The 23,399-nt window shown below is 42.4% G+C and overlaps 1 protein-coding gene across 1 annotated transcript in view; it reads left to right on the top strand.

Moving 5' to 3' along the window:
* SFXN5 (sideroflexin 5) overlaps positions 1-23,399 on the top strand; it is a 425,012-nt gene that overhangs the window by 145,071 nt on the left and 256,542 nt on the right. Inside the window, exons 5-6 of the mRNA XM_088459744.1 lie at positions 9,047-9,101; positions 11,099-11,124. Of these exons, the coding sequence (XP_088315870.1) occupies positions 9,047-9,101; positions 11,099-11,124 (81 nt within the window). The remainder of the gene's footprint in view (positions 1-9,046; positions 9,102-11,098; positions 11,125-23,399) is intronic.

Raw genomic sequence — 23,399 nt, 5'->3', positions numbered from 1 at the left:
GTAATGTAGGGGAGGATGTATATAGTTGGTACAGGTAATGTAGGGGAGGATGTATATAGTTGGTACAGGTAATGTAGGGGAGGATGTATATAGTTGGTACAGATAATATAGGGGGGATGTATATAGTTGGTACAGGTATTGTAGGGGGGGTGTATATAGTTGGTACAGGTAATGTATGGGAGGATGTATATAGCTGGTACAGGTAATGTATGGGAGGATGTATATAGCTGGCACAGGTAATGTAGGGGAGGATGTATATAGTTGGTACAGGTAATGTAGGGGAGGATGTATATAGTTGGTACAGGTAATGTAGGGGAGGATGTATATAGCTGGCACAGGTAATGTAGGGGAGGATGTATATAGTTGGTACAGGTAATGTAGGGGAGGTTGTATATAGTTGGTATAGGTAATGTAGGGGAGGATGTATATAGCTGGCACAGGTAATGTAGGGGAGGATGTATATAGTTGGTACAGGTAATGTAGGGGAGGATGTATATAGTTGGTACAGGTAATGTAGGGGAGGATGTTCAGTATATATGTGGTACAGGTAATGTAGGGGAGGATGTATATAGCTGGCACAGGTAATGTAGGTTAGGATGTATATAGTTGGTACAGGTAATGTAGGGGAGGATGTATATAGCTGGTACAGGTAATGTAGGGGAGGATGTATATAGTTGGTACAGGTAATGTAGGGGAGGATGTATATATTTGGTACAGGTAATATAGGGGGGATGTATATAGTTGGTACAGGTATTGTAGGGGGGGGTGTATATAGTTGGTACAGGTAATGTAGGGGGGGATGTATCTAATTGGTACAGGTAATGTAGGAGAGGTTGAATATAGTTGGTACAGGTAATGTATGGGAGTGTCACGACCAGCATTTCTCGGCATGGTTGTCGGTGGGTGATACCTGTGGGGATGCTGTGGCGGTGGGCATCTGGAGGTGGTGCTGGTGTCTGGCGGGGAGCATTGGCTGTGCGTAGTCCTGTTTGGGCATATTGTCACTCTGTGCTGGTTAGGCCTGGCAGTGCTTCCGTTCCGTTCTGGCATGGGCGCCGCCATCTTGCCTTCGGTCATGTGACTTAGTTGCCCTATCCTGGTGGGTCACATGCTCTCTCTGGCCTCTCACAGTGCGGCACTGGGTATTTAAGGAAGTGCTGAGCTTCCTCTCATTGCCAGTGCAACGTGTTTCTCAGCGAGAGCTGAGAGAGAGAGTTCCTGAGCTAGTCTGCCTTACTGTTGGATTCTGCCAAGTCTGCTATACCTGAACCTGCTCCTAAACCCTGCTGGATACCCCTGCCTCCTCCTATTGCCTCTCCCACTGCCTGAGTACCTGTCTCAGTCATTTACCTTGCACCCTGCCTCCTCTTGCATCTCCTTTGGACATTATTGTTTCTGCTTGCAATCACCTCAAGTCTGCTAATTCACTTCAGCCTGCCACTCACCTCAATCAGCAATTCACTCCAACCTGCACTTCTTTTCAGCCTCACAAACCCCGGAATACTGGATTACCTTCTGTTGTCACTACCTGGACTTTTTCCCATTTGCATCACCACAGTTCCCAAGTGCACTTTAGTGCTAATCCCGGACTTTCTGTTTTGCCATTTTCATGTCTGTCAAACCACTTATTAAAAATTCCACATTTATTTTTAAATCTGCTCCAGTGTCTCCTCCTTATACCACCCCGGGTCCACAACAAAACCAGGATCTCACAGTTTGCACTGGCCCAATGGACTCGGCCACTGGACAGGAGTCTGGAGCAGATTTATTCCAGTGCATCGCAGGCCGTTTGGAAAACCTGGAAGCTATACAGCACCAAATGGTCCAGTTTCTATAGGAGATGTTTAAACGACAGGATAATCTGCAAACCTCATTATCCACCCCTGGGGTGTCAGCAACTACACCTACTCCTGTGCCTGGTAATACAGGGAACAGGGTATCTCCTCGTTTACATCTTCCTATGCCAAGCAAGTTCGACGGCAATCCTAAGCTCTGTCGTGGCTTTCTGAATCAGTGTGGTATACACTTTACCCTGCAGACTGATAACTTTCCTACTGCAAGAACTAAAGTGGCATACATTGTGTTGCTGTTGTCCGGTTCGGCTTTAGATTGGGCATCCCCACTCTGTAAGAGTTCTGATTCGCTGCTGGATAACTATGCGGACTTTGTATCATCATTCAGGAGGATTTTCGACGAACCTGGACGCACTGTGTCAGCATCGTCCAGTATCATGACCCTAAGACAAGGATCACGTCCTGTCAGACAATATGCCGTGCAGTTTCAGATTTTAGCTTCAGAACTCATATGGAATGAGGAAGCCCTCACCCTCAGCTTTCTGGCATGGGCTTTCTGATCGACTAAAAGATGATCTGGTCACCTGTGACCTTCCTGCTAACTTAAACGATATGATTTCCCTCTGTAATAAGATTGACCTACGCTTCAGAGAACGTCAGGCTGAAAAGCACAGAACTGACCGGACAAGGTCATCTACTCCTCCCTCTACTACCCGTCCAACCCCTCCTTTTACAGATGAAGAACCTATGCAGGTGAATCATACCTATCTCTCCAAAGAGGAATGCCAGAGAAGAATATTAAAAAAACCTCTGCCTATACTGTGGAGATGCGGGACACCTGGTGGCCTCCTGTTCGCCCGATCCTAACTGACCTTGGGGACATCAAGTTAGGAGTAATGAGACTGTCCTCAACCTGTAAAGATTTTGTAATAGACTTAGCCTTAGATTTCAAGCCAAAGCCGGTCTTTGTTGCTGCTTTGTTGGATTCCGGAGCGGCCGGAAATTTCATGACCTCCAGTTTGATTGACAAATTACAGTTTCCTTGTTCTTCTCTCAAGCATTCGATTTCCTTGACCGCCGTAGATGGGCGGCCTCTGACTAATGGAGTAGTTACCAAAGAAACTCAGCCAGTACTGGTCCGTATTGGAGCCCTGCATTCTGAGTCTCTGTGATTCCTGAAGCCTCTCGGGATATCATCTTAGGGCTATACTGGCTACACCAGCACAATCCCAGGATAGATTGGTGCTCTATGCAAATCCTTTCATGGGGAGCTGACTGTCAGAAATCCTGTTTTCCTAATAAGACCTGTAAGGAAAACAGTCTCATCAATACCACCGGCAATTCCCAAAGAGTATCACATGTTTACTGATGTTTTTTCCGAACAACAGGCTAATATCTTACCTCCTCACAGAGAATGGGATTGCCCCATCGATTTATTGCCAGACAAGATGCCGCCTCGTGGTTGCACCTATCCTCTATCCTTGCCAGAGACCAAAGCTTTGTCCGAATATATTCAGGAGAATTTCGAGAAGGGGTTCATTCGTCCTTTAACCTCTCCTGCCGCTGCTGGGTTCTTTTTCGTTGCTAAGAAAGATGGAGGCCTAAGACCATGTATTGACTACCGGGGTCTTAATGATATAACGGTCAAGCATCGGTACCCACTTCCTCTAATCACAGAACTATTCGATAGAGTCAAAGGATCCGTCATATTCTCTAAACTAGATTTGCGAGGGGCATATAATTTTTCAGGAATTACTTTATATTTCAGTAGTTGTCTACTTGGACGATATATTGATTTTCTCGTCTTCTCCAGAAGAACATCACAAACATGTGAAGGAAGTGTTATCCCGCCTAAGGAAAAATCTCTTTACTGCAAACTAGAGAAATGTGTCTTTAGCTTACCCAGTGTGCCATTCCTTGGCTATGTCATCTCTGGTTCCAGTCTAGAAATGGACCCCAAGAAGGTTCAGGCAATCCTGGATTGGTCTCGACCTCAAACCTTAAAAGCCATTCAGAGATTGCTTGGATTCGCCAACTATTACAGACATTTTATTAAGGGATTCTCCTCATTGTTGGCTCCCATCACCGCCCTGATGCGTAAAGGCGCTAATCCTGCTCTATGGCCACCTGAGGCAGAGACAGCCTTCCAGCTGTTGAAGCAAGCATTCATTACAGCCCCAGTTCTAAGACAACCCGACCTGGATAGACCCTTCTTGTTGGAGGTTGACGCATCATCAGAGGCAGTGGGGGCCGTCCTATCCAAGAGTTATGAAGACAACAGAGTTCACCCTTGTGGATTCTTTTCCAAAAAATGTTCTCCTGCAGAAAGGAACTATGCCATAGGAGAATAAGAACTCTTGGCAGTTAAGCTGGCACTAAAGGAATGGACATACCTGTTAGAAGGGGCCAAGTTTCCCTTTACTGTTTTCACTGACCATAGGAACCTCCTTTTCCTCAATACTATCCAGTGTGTGAGTCCTCGTTTAGCCCGGTGGGCAATCTTTTTTGCTCGCTTCCACTTCACTCTGACCTACCGTTCTGGAGCTCTTAATCAAAAAGCAGATGCTTTGTCAAGGTCACTCTCCTGCAACAGTAATTCTGAAATCCTACGTAGTACTCCCGTGCTGGAGTCAAGGGTGTTTGCCACCATACAAATGCAGCCACCTGCTGGGAAAACCTTCGTGGCCCCGGAGTTAAGGAAGCAGCTTCTTACCTGGTCTCACTCCTCACGCTTTGCAGGCCATTCTCGTACCCGGAAGACCCTGGAGCTTTGGAAAAGAGCTTATTGGTGGCCATCGATGAAGGCTGATGACTCGGAGTTCATATTGTCATGTACCTCATGTGCCCAGCACAAATCCTCACATCAAGCTCCAGCTGATGAGTTGTTGCCCCTGCCTGTTCCTTCTTTTCCGTGGACACATCTCTCTATGGACTTTGTGACCGATTTGCCAAGCTGTGGTAGGTCGATTTTCAAAGATGGTTCACTACGTTCCACTAAAGAAACTTCCTACTGCTTCGGATTTGGCTCATCTGTTCGTTCTACATATATTTAGTCTCCACGGTCTTCCTACTGAAATAGTCTCTGATCGTGGAGTTCAATTAATGTAGTGGAGGATGTATATAGTTGGTACAGGTAATGTAAGGAAGGATATATATAGCTGGTACAGGTAATGTAGGGGAGGATGTATATATGTGGTACAGGTAATGTAGGGGAGGATGTATATAGTTGGTACAGGTAATGTAAGGAAGGATATATATAGCTGGTACAGGTAATGTAGGGGAGGATGTATATAGCTGGTATAGGTAATGTAGGGGAGGATGTATATAGTTGGTACAGGTAATGTAGGGGAGGATGTATTTAGTTGGTACCGGTAATGTAGCGGAGGATGTATTTAGTTGGTACCGGTAATGTAGCGGAGGATGTATTTAGTTGGTACCGGTAATGTAGGAGAGGATGTATTTAGTTGGTACCGGTAATGTAGCGGAGGATGTATATAGCTGGTACAGGTAATGTAGGAGAGGATTTATTTAGTTGGTATGGGTAATGTAGGGGAGGATGTATATAGTTGCTACAGGTAATGGTTGGAATGAAAATCTGGTAAGGTATGGGAGTATCTGACAATCAGCAATTTGCTCCCAAACGGCAGAAAATGGACAAATACTGTTGTTTGAACAAATTGTTTAGATCAACCATTTAACAAACTTGTCTGACGTAATTTTCATCTGTTTTCTGGCATTTAGGAGCAAATTGCTGATCATCAGATACTGCCATACGTTACCAGATTTTCATTCCAACCAATCAACTAGTTGGATGGTTGGACAGAAAATCTTTACGTGTGTACCCAGCTTTAAGGTGCCCATATACGGGACAATTTTTAACACGATTTTGGCAGTTTCTACAGGTTGGACAGACTAGTCGTTTGAAAACAGATGTATTTTGAGTCTTCTGCGACCCCGATGCGCTTCCCCGCCGTCGTCTAATTGGATCGCAGATCAAATGGTTTTGCAAAGAGATCCCAACCAATCGTGTACGATGTGACACACTTCTATGCATCTTATCCTATGATCGTTACGATCAATCTGACACCATTTGACCACATCTTATGAAAAATTTCAAGGGAAGAATTTCAGGGGCAATCATTCAACTCATCTTACCAACTTTGAATCTTACCGTGTATGGGGCCTTTAGTTGGACTCAAGCCCAAGACCTCCAACTATTACACCAACCGTGCACATTCTTTGTCCTCTGAACACTTTTTTCTCTCATATGTATTGAGAGCAGCGCATGGAATGAAACCAGAACATATAAACGTTTTTATTTGGAAATATGTACATCTTTATTTTTTGTTCAAAATCTGTTTATAGCTTCCTATGATTCCACAAGTGTTACCTACACATTGGTGTCTCAATAAAGAGAGCCCTCTAGTGGATGGAGGGTGTCAGTGTGCAGTGAGGGGAAAGCCTTCGTCGTGGTAACAGACCATTTCTGTTATTGGTTTATTAGATTTTAGTGTCACACACTGCAGATGCCGACTGCAGTAGAAAATATTCTTCAATAAGCTTCTATTATTAAAGGGGTAACTTTATAACCTCAATTTAGTGAGTTTTTACCTCGGAGCCCCGTCATTTGCTCGGCCTCATACCTCATAGCCCCGTACTATGCTTGACCTCATACCTCATAGCCCCGTAATGTGCTCGGCCTCATACCTCGTTGCCCTGTAATCTGCTAGGCCTCATAACATATAGTCCCGTAATGTGGTCGACCTCATACCTCGTAGCCTTTTAAAGTGCTTGTCCTCATACCTCATAGCCCACTAATGTGGTCGGCCTCATACCTCGTAGCGCTGTAATGTGCTTGTCATCTTCGTATATAGCCCTGTAATGTTCTGGGCCTCATACCTCGTAGCCAACTAATGTGGTCGTCCTCATACCTCATAGCCTTGTAATGTATTCAGCCTTATTACTCATAGCTCCATAATGTGTTCAGCCTCATACCACGTAGCCATGTAGTGTGTACAGCCTCATACCACGTCCCCCTGTAATGTGTTTGGTCTAATACCTCATAGCCCTGTAATGTGATGGACCTCATACTATGTAGCTGCTTAATGTATTGGGCCTCATACCATGTAGCCCTGTAATGTGGTCAGCGTCATACCACGTAGCCCCTTAATGTGGTCAGCCTCATACCACATAGCCCTGTAATGTGGTCAGCCTCATACCACGTAGCCCCGTAATGTGGTCAGCCTCATACCACGTAGCCCCTTAATGTGGTCAGCCTCATACCACGTAGCTCCTTAATGTGGTCAGCCTCATACCACGTAGCCCCTTAATGTGGTCAGCCTCATACCACATAGCCCTGTAATGTGGTCAGCCTCATACCACGTAGCCCCTTAATGTGGTCAGCCTCATACCACATAGCCCTGTAATGTGGTCAGCCTCATACCACGTAGCCCTGTAATGTGGTCAGCCTCATACCACGTAGCTCCTTAATGTGGTCAGACTCATACCACATAGCCCTGTAATGTGAAGCCACTTATGACGTAGCCCTGTAATCTCGTGGGTCTCATACCACGTTGTCCTGTTATATGTAGTAAACTTCATACCACGTAGCCATGTAATGTGGTCGACTTCATATCATGTAGCCCTGTAATGTGGTCAGCCTCATACCACGTAGCCCTGTAATGTAGTCAGCTTCATACCACGTAGCCCTGTAATGTAGTCAGCTTCATACTACGTAGCCCTGTAATATAGTCGGCCTCATACCACGTAGCCCTTTAATGTGGTCGGCCTCATACAACATAGCCCTGTTATGCAGTCAGCCTCATACCACGTAGCCCTGTTATGCAGTCAGCTTCATACACCATGTAGCCCTATAATGCAGTCAGCCTCATACCATGCAGCCCTGTAATGCAGTCAGCTACATACCACGTAGCACTGTAATGTGGTTAGCCTCATACCATGTAGCTCTGTAATGTGGTTATCCTCATACCACGTAGCCCTGTCATGCAGTCAGCTTCATACTACATAGCCCTGTAATGCAGTCAGCTTCATATCACGGACCCCTATAATGTGGTCGGACTCATACCATGTAGCCCTGTAATGTGGTTAGCCTCATACCACGTATCCCTGTAATACAGTCAGCCTTATACCACGTAGCCCAGTAATGTGTTGGGCCTCATACCACGTAGCCCTGTAATGTGTTGGGCCTCATACCACGTAGCGCTGTAATGTGTTGGGCCTCATACCACATTGCCATGTAATGTGGTCAGCCTCATACCACGTAGCCCTGTAATGTGTTGGGCCTCATACCACGTAGCCCTGTAATGTGTTGGGCCTCATACCACGTAGCCCTGTAATATGTTGGGCCTCATACCACGTAGCCCTGTAATGTGTTGGGCCTTATACCACGTAGCCATGTAATGTGTTGGGCATCATACCACGTAGCCGTGTAATGTGTTGGTCCTCACACTACGTAGTCCTGCAATGTGTTTGGCCTCACACCACGTAGTCCTGCAATTTGTTGGGCCTCATACCACGTAGCCCTGTAATGTGTTGGGCCTCATATCACGTAGCCCTGTAATATGTTGGGCCTCATACCACGTAGCCCTGTAATATGTTGGGCCTCATACCACGTAGCCCTGTAATGTGTTGGGCCTTATACCACGTAGCCATGTAATGTGTTGGGCATCATACCACGTAGCCGTGTAATGTGTTGGTCCTCACACCACGTAGTCCTGCAATGTGTTGGGCCTCATACCAAGTAACCCTTTGATGCTTTTGATCGTTCATATGTTTTGTTTATTGAAGGGGTTCTGGACAAGCAGAAAGTAGCCATGTGGATAATTTATAGTAGCCCCCATATCCGGCCCAATAAAAAGTCATACTGCAGTAGCGCTGACACAGGGAGCGTCTGCGGTTTGGACGTACAACTCACATTAGACCATCTGTGTATGTGGCTTCATTGTTTGGAGGGTAGAGTACCTGGCACTGGACCCTGGGGCAGAATGGCAGAGCGTAACCATTACCTTCATCTGTATTACCCCAGGGGAGAACCCCTTTACCACAGTCACCCGATACATAGAGAATAGATGTGAGTTCTCCCTGGTGGGGGCACTTATCCCGCTGGGCGCAGAGATGAAGGCTTCCCGTTAATGTCATGTAGAATATAGATGTCAGTGTGTTTCAGAGAACATAAGTCTGAGCTTCCTCTCACCGCCATTCACGCCAGGCTGACCTGTTTCTCTTTGCTGCAGGCCATCATCCACCCCGATACGAATGAGAAGATTTTCATGCCTTTCCGAATGTCAGGTACCTCTCCCTGGTAGGATAAAGCTGGGGGCGTCTTACATAACTATATACAGGGCAGCGGGAGCTCATCACATTGACGGATGGATCTGGTGAAATACTACAGGAGCTTCTTACAACTGAAAACACATTTACATAAACCAGCGTCTCGTAGCTGTAATGTTTGTCCTGGCCTATGTCACTTTATATGTATCAGAACAGACTGGGATTCACAAAACAGGTTTATATTGTGATGATACACTTCACAACTCATGGCCACACCCCTAGTGATATCACATGTGCACCTAACAACTCATGGCCACACCCCTAGTGATATCACATGTACACCTAACAACTCATGGCCACACCCCTAGTGATATCATATGTACACCTAACAACTCATGGCCACACCCCTAGTGATATCACATGTACACCTAGCAACTCATGGCCACACCCCTAGTGATATCACATGTACACCTAACAACTCATGGCCACACCCCTAGTGATATCACATGTACACCTAACAACTCATGGCCACACCCCTAGTGATATCACATGTGCACCTAACAACTCATGGCCACACCCCTAGTGATATCACATGTACACCTAACAACTCATGGCCACACCCCTAGTGATATCATATGTACACCTAACAACTCATGGCCACACCCCTAGTGATATCACATGTACACCTAGCAACTCATGGCCACACCCCTAGTGATATCACATGTACACCTAACAACTCATGGCCACACCCCTAGTGATATCACATGTACACCTAACAACTCATGGCCACACCCCTAGTGATATCACATGTGCACCTAACAACTCATGGCCACACCCCTAGTGATATCACATGTACACCTAACAACTCATGGCCACACCCCTAGTGATATCACATGTACACCTAACAACTCATGGCCACACCCCTAGTGATATCACATGTACACCTAACAACTCATGGCCACACCCCTAGCGATATCACATGTACACCTAACAACTCATGGCCACACCCCTAGTGATATCATATGTACACCTAACAACTCATGGCCACACCCCTAGTGATATCACATGTACACCTAGCAACTCATGGCCACACCCCTAGCGATATCACATGTACACCTAACAACTCAGTGCCACACCCCTAGCGATATCACATGTACACCTAGCAACTCAGGGCCACACCCCTAGCGATATCACATGTACACCTAACAACTCATGGCTACACCATTAATGACATCACATGTACACATCACAATTCATGGCCACACCTTCACTGACATCACAAGGACATCTCAAAATGTATGGCTACACCCCTAATGTACATTTCACAAATCATAGCCACACCCCTAATGTCATCACATGGACAGCTCACAAATCATAGCCACACCCCTAATGCCATCACATGGACAGCTCACAAATCATAGCCACACCTCTAATGTCATCACATGGACCGCTCACAAATCATAGCCACACCCGTAATGCCATCACATGGACAGCTCACTAATCATAGCCACACCCCTAATGCCATCACATGGACAGCTCACAAATCATAGCCACACCTCTAATGCCATCACATGGACAGCTCACATCTCATGGCCACACCCCTAATGCCATCACATGGACAGCTCACATCTCATGGCCACACCCCTAATGACATCAGAATTGCATATCCCAGCTCTTAGCCACACTCCTGGTTACATCACCTGTTTATGTACTGACATATTACACAGTGCTGTACATTGAAGGGGCCATGACCATATAATGCCATAGGATACGCTGTGATGTGTGTAATGTCCGTGTAGCAGTAGGTGTGATTTACAGTTGTACAGCCCTATACCCGTCCTATGTATTCTCAGGCATAGCTTAGGGATAGAGATGGCTGACTTATTTACACCTCAGTGGGCAGCATTGGGGGGAGGGGCGCCCCCTAGTGATTATTTATAGGATGGTACAGATTCCGCAGCAGCTGGAATCCTCCATTGTACAGAGTTCTAATCATTACTTTCTTTTATTTCCAGGTTATATTCCCTTTGGGACTCCTATAGTAAGTATAATCCATCTATCTTTCCTCAGGTCTCGGTCCTTTATATAAGTATACAAGATATGCCTGCTGAATGTCCATTTCATAGCACTGTCACCGTATACCCAGTCACTGTCACCGTATACCCAGTGACGTTACATATACATCACACAAGAAGCCATCCTATACCCCCCTGTACCCGGGAGCGTTGCTGCAGTGTCGCGTTACAGGGCGCTGTCTGATCCATGCACTTGTGGTTATTGCAGGTAGATGTATTGGGGAATCCTTAGCGCCCTCCTCAGCGTCACAATTATCCGCAAATCCCTGTCTGCATCACCGCTGCCTGTGCTGGTGTCTCTTAGCGCAAAACAAACTCCACTGGGTGTAATGCCTCTCTCCACTCCAATCTGTCCTCAGTGCCTCCCACCTCTCTCCACTCCAATCTGTCCTCAGTGCCTCCCACCTCTCTCTACTCCAATCTGCCCTCAGTGCCTCCCACCTCTCTCCACTCCAATCTGTCCTCAGTGCCTCCCACCTCTCTCCACTCCAATCTGTCCTCAGTGCCTCCCACCTCTCTCCACTCCAATCTGTCCTCAGTGCCTCCCACCTCTCTACACTCCAATCTGTCCTCAGTGCCTACCACCTCTCTACACTCCAATCTGTCCTCAGTGCCTCCCACCTCTCTACACTCCAATCTGTCCTCAGTGCCTCCCACCTCTCTCCACTCCAATCTGTCCTCAGTGCCTCCCACCTCTTTCCACTCCAATCTGTCCTCAGTGCCTCCCACCTCTCTCCACTCCAATCTGTCCTCAGTGCCTCCCACCTCTCCACTCCAATCTGTCCTCAGTGCCTCCCACCTCTCTGCACTTCAATCTGTCCTCAGTGCCTCCCACCTCTCTCCACTCCAATCTGTCCTCAGTGCCTCCCACCTCTCTCCACTCCAATCTGTCCTCAGTGCCTCCCACCTCCCTACACTGGCTCCCCTTCCCCTTCAGAACCTAGTTCAAGCTTCTCACACTTCCATACAAAGCCCTCACCCAATCTTCTGCCTCTGACCTCGTCTCCCTTCACACTCCCACCCGTCCACTTTGCTCAACAAATGCCCTATCTCCTGCCAACTGATTACTTCCTCCCACTCCCACCTTACAGATTTTGTCCGTGCTGCTCCTCACCTCTGGAACTCTCTCCCTCTCCCTATCAGACTCTCCACCTCTCTACACAACTTAAAACGGGCTCTCAAGACCCCACTACTTCATCGTAGCCTTCCAGCTCCCATCCTAACCAGCTGCTGCATGCCCCCTCCTCCCTGTCTCTCCCCTGTGTGTCACCCCTGTCTGTCTGACCCTCCCCATTAGATTGTAAGCTTCCACGAGCAGGGCCCTCTGCCCTCATGTGCTTTACCTTCCCTCACTCATACCATCCTCTCCTACCCAATGCCAACAGCGACACCTAACCCTTGGGTTCTGTCACCCTGCTGCTTATTTGGGTACTATGACTGTGGATGCAGTAACTTCTATCATCCTTGTCCATGTCCTGCTATGTTCTGTACTGTAAGTCACTCATTTCTTACTATTACTGTATGGCGCTACAGACCCCTTATGGCGCCATATAAGTAACAACTAATAATAATAATAATAATACCTGGCCTGTAACAGGAGACTGGTAACAACTAATAATAATAATAATACCTGGCCTGTAACAGGAGACTGGTAACAACTAATAATAATAATAAGAATAATACCTGGCCTGTAACAGGAGACTGGTAACAACTAATAATAATAATAATAATAATACCTGGCCTGTAACAGGAGACTGGTAACAACTAATAATAATAATAATAATAATACCTGGCCTGTAACAGGAGACTGGTAACAACTAATAATAATAATAATAATAATAATAATACCTGGCCTGCAACAGGAGACTGGTAACAATTAGTAATAATAATAATAATACCTGGCCTGTAACAGGAGACTGGTAACAACTAATAATAATAATAATAATAATAATACCTGGCCTGTAACAGGAGACTGGTAACAACTAATAATAATAATAATAATAATACCTGGCCTGCAACAGGAGACTGGTAACAACTAGTAATAATAATAATAATACCTGGCCTGTAACAGGAGACTGGTAACAACTAATAATAATAATAATAATAATACCTGGCCTGTAACAGGAGACTGGTAACAACTAATAATAATAATAATAATACCTGGCCTGTAACAGGAGACTGGTAACAACTAATAATAATAATAATAATAATAATAATACCTGGCCTGTAACAGGAGACTGGTAACAACTAATAATAATAATAATAATACCTGGCCTGTAACAGGAGACTGGTAACAACTAATAATAATAATAATAATACCTGGCCTGTAACAGGAGACTGGTAACAACTAATAATAATAATAATAATAATACCTGGCCTGTAACAGGAGACTGGTAACAACTAATAATAATAATAATAATAATACCTGGCCTGTAACAGGAGACTGGTAACAACTAATAATAATAATAATAATACCTGGCCTGTAACAGGAGACTGGTAACAACTAATAATAATAATAATAATACCTGGCCTGTAACAGGAGACTGGTAACAACTAATAATAATAATAATAATACCTGGCCTGTAACAGGAGACTGGTAACAACTAATAATAATAATAATAATAATACCTGGCCTGTAACAGGAGACTGGTAACAACTAATAATAATAATAATAATAATACCCGGCCTGTAACAGGAGACTGGTAACAACTAATAATAATAATAATAATACCTGGCCTGTAACAGGAGACTGGTAACAACTAATAATAATAATAATAATACCTGGCCTGTAACAGGAGACTGGTAACAACTAATAATAATAATAATAATACCTGGCCTGTAACAGGAGACTGGTAACAACTAATAATAAGAATAATAATAATACCTGGCCTGTAACAGGAGACTGGTAACAACTAATAATAAGAATAATAATAATACCTGGCCTGTAACAGGAGACTGGTAACAACTAATAATAATAATAATAATACCTGGCCTGTAACAGGAGACTGGTAACAACTAATAATAATAATAATAATACCTGGCCTGTAACAGGAGACTGGTAACAACTAATAATAAGAATAATAATACCTGGCCTGTAACAGGAGACTGGTAACAACTAATAATAATAATAATAATACCTGGCCTGTAACAGGAGACTGGTAACAACTAATAATAATAATAATAATAATAATAATACCTGGCCTGTAACAGGAGACTGGTAACAACTAATAATAATAATAATAATAATACCTGGCCTGTAACAGGAGACTAGTAACAACTAATAATAATAATACCTGGCCTGTAACAGGAGACTGGTAACAACTAATAATAATAATAATAATACCTGGCCTGTAACAGGAGACTGGTAACAACTAATAATAATAATAATAATAATAATAATACCTGGCCTGTAACAGGAGACTGGTAACAACTAATAATAATAATAATAATAATACCTGGCCTGCAACAGGACACTGGTAACAACTAATAATAAGAATAATAATACCTGGCCTGTAACAGGAGACTGGTAACAACTAATAATAATAATAATAATACCTGGCTGCAACAGGAGACTGGTAACAACTAATAATAATAATAATAATACCTGGCCTGTAACAGGAGACTGGTAACAACTAATAATAATAATAATAATAATACCTGGCTGCAACAGGAGACTGGTAACAACTAATAATAATAATAATAATACCTGGCTGCAACAGGAGACTGGTAACAACTAATAATAATAATACCTGGCCTGTAACAGGAGACTGGTAACAACTAATAATAATAATAATAATAATAATACCTGGCCTGTAACAGGAGACTGGTAACAACTAATAATAATAATAATAATAATAATACCTGGCCTGTAACAGGAGACTGGTAACAACTAATAATAAGAATAATAATACCTGGCCTGTAACAGGAGACTGGTAACAACTAATAATAATAATAATAATAATACCTGGCCTGTAACAGGAGACTGGTAACAACTAATAATAAGAATAATAATACCTGGCCTGTAACAGGAGACTGGTAACAACTAATAATAATAATAATAATACCTGGCCTGTAACAGGAGACTGGTAACAACTAATAATAATAATAATAATACCTGGCCTGTAACAGGAGACTGGTAACAACTAATAATAATAATAATAATACCCGGCCTGTAACAGGAGACTGGTAACAACTAATAATAATAATAATAATACCTGGCCTGTAACAGGAGACTGGTAACAACTAATAATAAGAATAATAATACCTGGCCTGCAACAGGAGACTGGTAACAACTAGTAATAATAATAATAATAATACCTGGCCTGTAACAGGAGACTGGTAACAACTAATAATAATAATAATACCTGGCCTGTAACAGGAGACTAGTAACAACTAATAATAAGAATAATAATACCTGGCCTGCAACAGGAGACTGGTAACAACTAGTAATAATAATAATAATAATAATACCTGGCCTGTAACAGGAGACTGGTAACAACTAATAATAATAATAATAATACCCAGCCTGTAACAGGAGACTGGTAACAACTAATAATAATAATAATAATAATACCTGGCCTGTAACAGGAGACTGGTAACAACTAATAATAATAATAATAATAATAATACCTGGCCTGTAACAGGAGACTGGTAACAACTAATAATAATAATAATAATACCTGGCCTGTAACAGGAGACTGGTAACAACTAATAATAATAATAATAATAATACCTGGCCTGTAACAGGAGACTGGTAACAACTAATAATAATAATAATAATAATACCCGGCCTGTAACAGGAGACTGGTAACAACTAATAATAATAATAAGAATAATACCTGGCCTGTAACAGGAGACTGGTAACAACTAATAATAATAATAATAATACCCGGCCTGTAACAGGAGACTGGTAACAACTAATAATAATAATAATAATACCTGGCCTGTAACAGGAGACTGGTAACAACTAATAATAATAATAATAATACCCAGCCTGTAACAGGAGACTGGTAACAACTAATAATAATAATAATAATACCTGGCCTGTAACAGGAGACTGGTAACAACTAATAATAATAATAATAATAATAATAATAATAATAATAATACCTGGCCTGTAACAGGAGACTGGTAACAACTAATAATAAGAATAATAATAATACCTGGCCTGTAACAGGAGACTGGTAACAACTAATAATAATAATAATAATAATACCTGGCCTGTAACAGGAGACTGGTAACAACTAATAATAATAATAATAATACCTGGCCTGCAACAGGAGACTGGTAACAACTAATAATAAGAATAATAATAATACCTGGCCTGTAACAGGAGACTGGTAACAACTAATAATAAGAATAATAATAATACCTGGCCTGTAACAGGAGACTGGTAACAACTAATAATAATAATAATAATAATACCTGGCCTGTAACAGGAGACTGGTAACAACTAATAATAAGAATAATAATAATACCTGGCCTGTAACAGGAGACTGGTAACAACTAGTAATAATAATAATAATACCTGGCCTGTAACAGGAGACTGGTAACAACTAGTAATAATAATAATAATACCTGGCCTGTAACAGGAGACTGGTAACAACTAGTAATAATAATAATAATAATAATACCTGGCCTGTAACAGGAGACTGGTAACAACTAATAATAAGAATAATAATACCTGGCCTGCAACAGGAGACTGGTAACAACTAATAATAATAATAATAATAATAATAATACCTGGCCTGTAACAGGAGACTGGTAACAACTAGTAATAATAATAATAATAATACCTGGCCTGTAACAGGAGACTGGTAACAACTAATAATAATAATAATAATAATAATACCTGGCCTGCAACAGGAGACTGGTAACAACTAGTAATAATAATAATAATAATACCTGGCCTGTAACAGGAGACTGGTAACAACTAGTAATAATAATAATAATACCTGGCCTGTAACAGGAGACTGGTAACAACTAATAATAATAATAATAATACCTGGCCTGTAACAGGAGACTGGTAACAACTAATAATAATAATAATAATACCTGGCCTGTAACAGGAGACTGGTAACAACTAATAATAATAATAATAATAATAATAATAATAATAATAATACCTGGCCTGTAACAGGAGACTAGTAACAACTAATAATAATAATACCTGGCCTGTAACAGGAGACTGGTAACAACTAATAATAATAATAATAATACCTGGCCTGTAACAGGAGACTGGTAACAACTAATAATAATAATAATAATAATACCTGGCCTGCAACAGGAGACTGGTAACAACTAATAATAAGAATAATAATACCTGGCCTGTAACAGGAGACTGGTAACAACTAATAATAATAATAATAATACCTGGCTGCAACAGGAGACTGGTAACAACTAATAATAATAATAATAATAATACCTGGCCTGTAACAGGAGACTGGTAACAACTAATAATAATAATAATAATAATACCCGGCCTGTAACAGGAGACTGGTAACAACTAATAATAATAATAATACCTGGCCTGTAACAGGAGACTGGTAACAACTAATAATAATAATAATAATACCTGGCCTGTAACAGGAGACTGGTAACAACTAATAATAATAATAATAATACCTGGCCTGTAACAGGAGACTGGTAACAACTAATAATAATAATAATAATAATACCTGGCTGCAACAGGAGACTGGTAACAACTAATAATAATAATAATAATAATACCTGGCCTGTAACAGGAGACTGGTAACAACTAGTAATAATAATAATAATACCTGGCCTGTAACAGGAGACTGGTAACAACTAATAATAATAATAATAATAATACCTGGCCTGTAACAGGAGACTGGTAACAACTAGTAATAATAATAATAATACCTGGCCTGTAACAGGAGACTGGTAACAACTAATAATAATAATAATAATACCTGGCCTGTAACAGGAGACTGGTAACAACTAATAATAATAATAATAATAATACCTGGCCTGTAACAGGAGACTGGTAACAACTAATAATAATAATAATAATACCTGGCCTGTAACAGGAGACTGGTAACAACTAATAATAATAATAATAATACCTGGCCTGTAACAGGAGACTGGTAACAACTAATAATAATAATAATAATAATAATACCTGGCCTGTAACAGGAGACTGGTAACAACTAATAATAATAATAATAATAATACCCGGCCTGTAACAGGAGACTGGTAACAACTAATAATAATAATAATAATAATACCTGGCCTGTAACAGGAGACTGGTAACAACTAGTAATAATAATAATACCTGGCCTGTAACAGGAGACTGGTAACAACTAATAATAAGAATAATAATACCTGGCCTGTAACAGGAGACTGGTAACAACTAATAATAATAATAATAATAATACCTGGCCTGTAACAGGAGACTGGTAACAACTAATAATAATAATAATAATACCTGGCCTGTAACAGGAGACTGGTAACAACTAATAATAAGAATAATAATACCTGGCCTGTAACAGGAGACTGGTAACAACTAATAATAATAATAATAATACCTGGCCTGTAACAGGAGACTGGTAACAACTAATAATAATAATAATAATAATAATAATACCTGGCTGTAACAGGAGACTGGTAACAACTAATAATAAGAATAATAATACCTGGCCTGTAACAGGAGACTAGTAACAACTAATAATAATAATAATAATAATAATAATAATAATAATAATACCTGGCCTGTAACAGGAGACTGGTAACAACTAATAATAATAATAATAATAATAATACCTGGCCTGTAACAGGAGACTGGTAACAACTAATAATAATAATAATAATAATAATAATAATAATAATAATAATAATAATACCTGGCCTGTAACAGGAGACTGGTAACAACTAATAATAATAATAATAATACCTGGCCTGTAACAGGAGACTGGTAACAACTAATAATAATAATAATACCTGGCCTGTAACAGGAGACTGGTAACAACTAATAATAATAATAATAATACCTGGCCTGTAACAGGAGACTGGTAACAACTAATAATAATAATAATAATAATAATACCTGGCTGTAACAGGAGACTGGTAACAACTAATAATAAGAATAATAATACCTGGCCTGTAACAGGAGACTGGTAACAACTAATAATAATAATAATAATACCTGGCCTGTAACAGGAGACTAGTAACAACTAATAATAATAATAATAATACCTGGCCTGTAACAGGAGACTGGTAACAACTAATAATAATAATAATAATAATACCTGGCCTGTAACAGGAGACTGGTAACAACTAATAATAATAATAATACCTGGCCTGTAACAGGAGACTGGTAACAACTAATAATAATAATAATAATACCTGGCCTGTAACAGGAGACTGGTAACAACTAATAATAATAATAATAATAATAATACCTGGCCTGTAACAGGAGACTGGTAACAACTAATAATAAGAATAATAATACCTGGCCTGTAACAGGAGACTGGTAACAACTAATAATAATAATAATAATAATAATACCTGGCCTGTAACAGGAGACTGGTAACAACTAATAATAATAATAATAATAATAATAATAATAATAATAATAATACCTGGCCTGTAACAGGAGACTGGTAACAACTAATAATAATAATAATAATACCTGGCCTGTAACAGGAGACTGGTAACAACTAATAATAAGAATAAGAATAATACCTGGCCTGTAACAGGAGACTGCTAACAACTAATAATAATAATAATAATACCTGGCCTGCAACAGGAGACTGGTAACAACTAATAATAATAATAATAATACCTGGCCTGCAACAGGAGACTGGTAATAACTAATAATAAGAATAATAATACCTGGCCTGTAACAGGAGACTGGTAACAACTAATAATAATAATAATAATAATAATAATACCTGGCCTGTAACAGGAGACTGGTAACAACTAATAATAAGAATAATAATACCTGGCATGTAACAGGAGACTGGTAACAACTAATAATAATAATAATACCTGGCCTGTAACAGGAGACTGGTAACAACTAAAGTAATGATTTCTGAGATAAATGTGCATTGCGGCATTTTTCGTTTCTCATTTACCTGTATTATCGCGCTTGCTTATATAATAAATGCGAAAGATAAATCTGTAATAAGATTCCTATAATTGCAATCCTTACAGTAAGTATCTATTGAACATTTGTTTTTCTTATTAAGACTACCAAAAGTTATTAGAATATATTAAACAAAGATGCTCTTCACCTAGCTACACATAGTGGGCCTGATTCAGACCCGCTCGCGAGCACTATGCGCTCGCAACCGGGTCGATGGTGGCCCAGTGTGCATGCGCACGACGGAGCCGACTCCGTCGTGCGCATGCGCGAGACTTGGATAGCGACCGGCAAACCTTCGCTCCCGGTCACGTACCAAATGGGTGGCGTGCTGTCGATGGTGAGTGACAGCACGCCCCCTTTGGTGGACGGGCCGGGGACGTGGCTGCCCAGACGGAGGCGTTCCCATGGGAACGCCTACCGTCTGGGGCTGGCCCCACTGACATCACAAGTGATGTCAGTGGGAGTGCTTTCGACTGTGGTAGAGCCGAAAGCACTCTAGGGCTTGCGGCATCGAGACTCTACCACAAGGGTCTCGTCGCAAGCCCGATGGTCGCGATGGTCTTGACCATCGCGACCATCTTCCTGGCCGCTTGCTATAGCTGTGGGTGGTTACCCATAGCTATGCGGGCGGCCAGGGGGCCGCTCTGAAAAATAAGAAGGACGGCACTGATTCAGAGCGAGCGCTCTATCAGAGCGTCCGGCTCTGTATCAGGCCCTGGGTATACGATATTCCTGGTCTAGCTAATAGCAAAAACTGTTGTCTCGTCAGAAGGTTCTACAAATCCAAAGTGGAGAGCAATTCGGCAGAAACTCCGGCAGTGTTAAATAACACTTTAGCGCTTATTCACTAACGATCCCTTTAGGTGCCCAAGTCTCATGGCTACAATGGTCCCTAGACACACAAACAATTTACTGATTGGATATCGGGGTCCGGTGCGAGCTCTGTGCCTAACTGCAGAGAGGCTGATCCTAATTCAGGTGGATCCCGCGGATATCTGCAAACATTGTGTGCTCCGAGCATGCTCTGCGCCATGCCTACAGTCACTGGCTGGGTCTTGAATGAGTCCACAGTCCAATCAGCCCATTGGCCGAGCTCTCTCTCTCCGTAAAATAGGCGTTTCTAGGGGGCAACCATGCGATCGCACTGAACTGATCTGTCACGCCTGAGGATTGCTTTGGATAGGAACTGGCGTGGGAGGGTGAAGGAAAGATTGGAGAAACCTGGGGGGTTTTAACCAGGACCTCCTCATAAAGGGATATGAGGATATGGCAGTGAATGAGGTGCCCGAAGGCAATGACAGAATAAAGAAAGTCTATTTTATTAATAAGTTGAATAATGTAACTTGCTTTTGATAAAAGTCCGATGTTGAAGAACAATAACTTGATTTGATATACTTCGATAAAAGTCCAATGTTGAAGAACTGATTTTTGATAAGAGTCCGATGTTGAAGAACAAAAAGTTGATTAGTTGAGGATCCGAAGTTTGAATAATCATATTTGACTTGATGAGGATCCGATGTTTGAAGAATAATATTTGATTTTATGAGAATTCGATGTTGATACTTTAATGTAGTTAATCGGTAAGGATCGATGGAGATACTTTAATGTAGTTGATTGGTAGGAATCAATGGTGATACTTCAATGTAGTTGACCTAGTGTTCCCTCTAGCTCCGGCGGCAGGCAGGGCGCCGGAGCTAGAGAGGGCTATCTTGTGCGCGCGCCGAAGCGTCCGTAAAGCGGACGTGGTTATGAAAAGGGGGCGTGTCTATAAGACGCGTCCTCTTTTCGTCATACTTTGGGGCGTGCCCGGCGCTTACGGACATGCCAGGCAGCCCCCAAGCGCTGCAGAAAGGGAGAATAGATGCCGGGCGCATGCGCCCGGCGTCTATTCTCCGGCGGTGACCGGATCACCGCATGTTTGTCCGCCCGCGGGACACTGCGTCCCGCCGGTGAGAACGGCTCCCGCAGGCTGTAAGGGCAGGGCGCTTTTTGCCCTCCTCCTGGAGGGCAGGGTGCTTTTTGCCCTCCAGAAGGAGGGCAGGGCGCCGCGCCCCACTAAAACAGCCTAGCGGGAACGCTAGTTGACCGATGGTGATACTTTAATGTAGTTGATTGGTAAGGACCGACGGTGATGTGAGAGGTAATTCGCAAAGACCATTCCAGACTCCAGCTGATGATATATGAGAGATGATTCCCGATGGCAAGTCCAGACTGCAGCAGATAGTGTAGGAGCTCCAGATGAAGGTAATAGCATAGGACGGACTGCACCGTTCAGATAAGGTGTACCCGGGAGCTCAGTACTTGAGCTGTAACTTCAGCAAGAAGTGATGTTGTACTGGCAACAGAGGCCAGTCAGGAAATGGAATTTATAGGGAAGGATCCCTGATGATTGGACACTGCGGTCAGCAGGTAGTGTTCTGAATGGAGGCATAGCCTCAGGTGACAGAGTCCAAGATGGCCGCGTCCATATCTCCATTCAGGAGGGAACTCCGGCGATGCGGCCTGTTTATCAACATGCTGGGGCAGCCTGTCAGAAGTAGAAGGCCGCAGAGAACCATCAGCACGCCCAAACAACATCCGGGTGCGGCGCGCAGCACGGACGGACCTCTGTGCCCTCCTGGATAGGCAAGAAGGTAACTTTAATAGTGTGGATCGTGACAGAAGCATCGCGAGCGTGTCGTTTGGAGCATCGGACGGAGATGGGGGTCCTGCTTTTTCTCAGGCTGATCTTTTGCACCCAGCGTGGAGGTGGATGGAAGTGCTTATACTAATGATGGAGACTGAGGACAGGCCGGCCTTCTGCGTACAGGCAGGCGGATACTCGGCACAGATGGGCGTATTATCCCATTAACATAAGGTAGTACATCGGCTGCCGCGGCTGTAAGGTGAATAAGCCGCAGATGCATGTGAAATTGAGGTCCAATGTTAGTATATACTGGTGTAATATTGGGCAGGAGGGGTATCTTCATTGCACCAGTAATACATGTCTGCAGCTTAATGCCTTTCAAAGTCCTGGTTTGTAACGCTGAGAAATCCGTGCACACGGCCACATTTATACAACGGAAGCGTCGGCATCTTTGGTAGTTCCAGCCTACACGCACACGCTCTTCCCTCTATCCTGGCCTGGGTGACTGA

This window comes from Taudactylus pleione, unplaced genomic scaffold (assembly GCF_031769625.1).
Source record: "Taudactylus pleione unplaced genomic scaffold, aTauple2 ptg000930l, whole genome shotgun sequence".
In the NCBI taxonomy this organism is placed as follows: Eukaryota; Metazoa; Chordata; class Amphibia; order Anura; family Myobatrachidae; genus Taudactylus; species Taudactylus pleione.
This window is presented reverse-complemented; position numbering and strand designations above follow the sequence as displayed.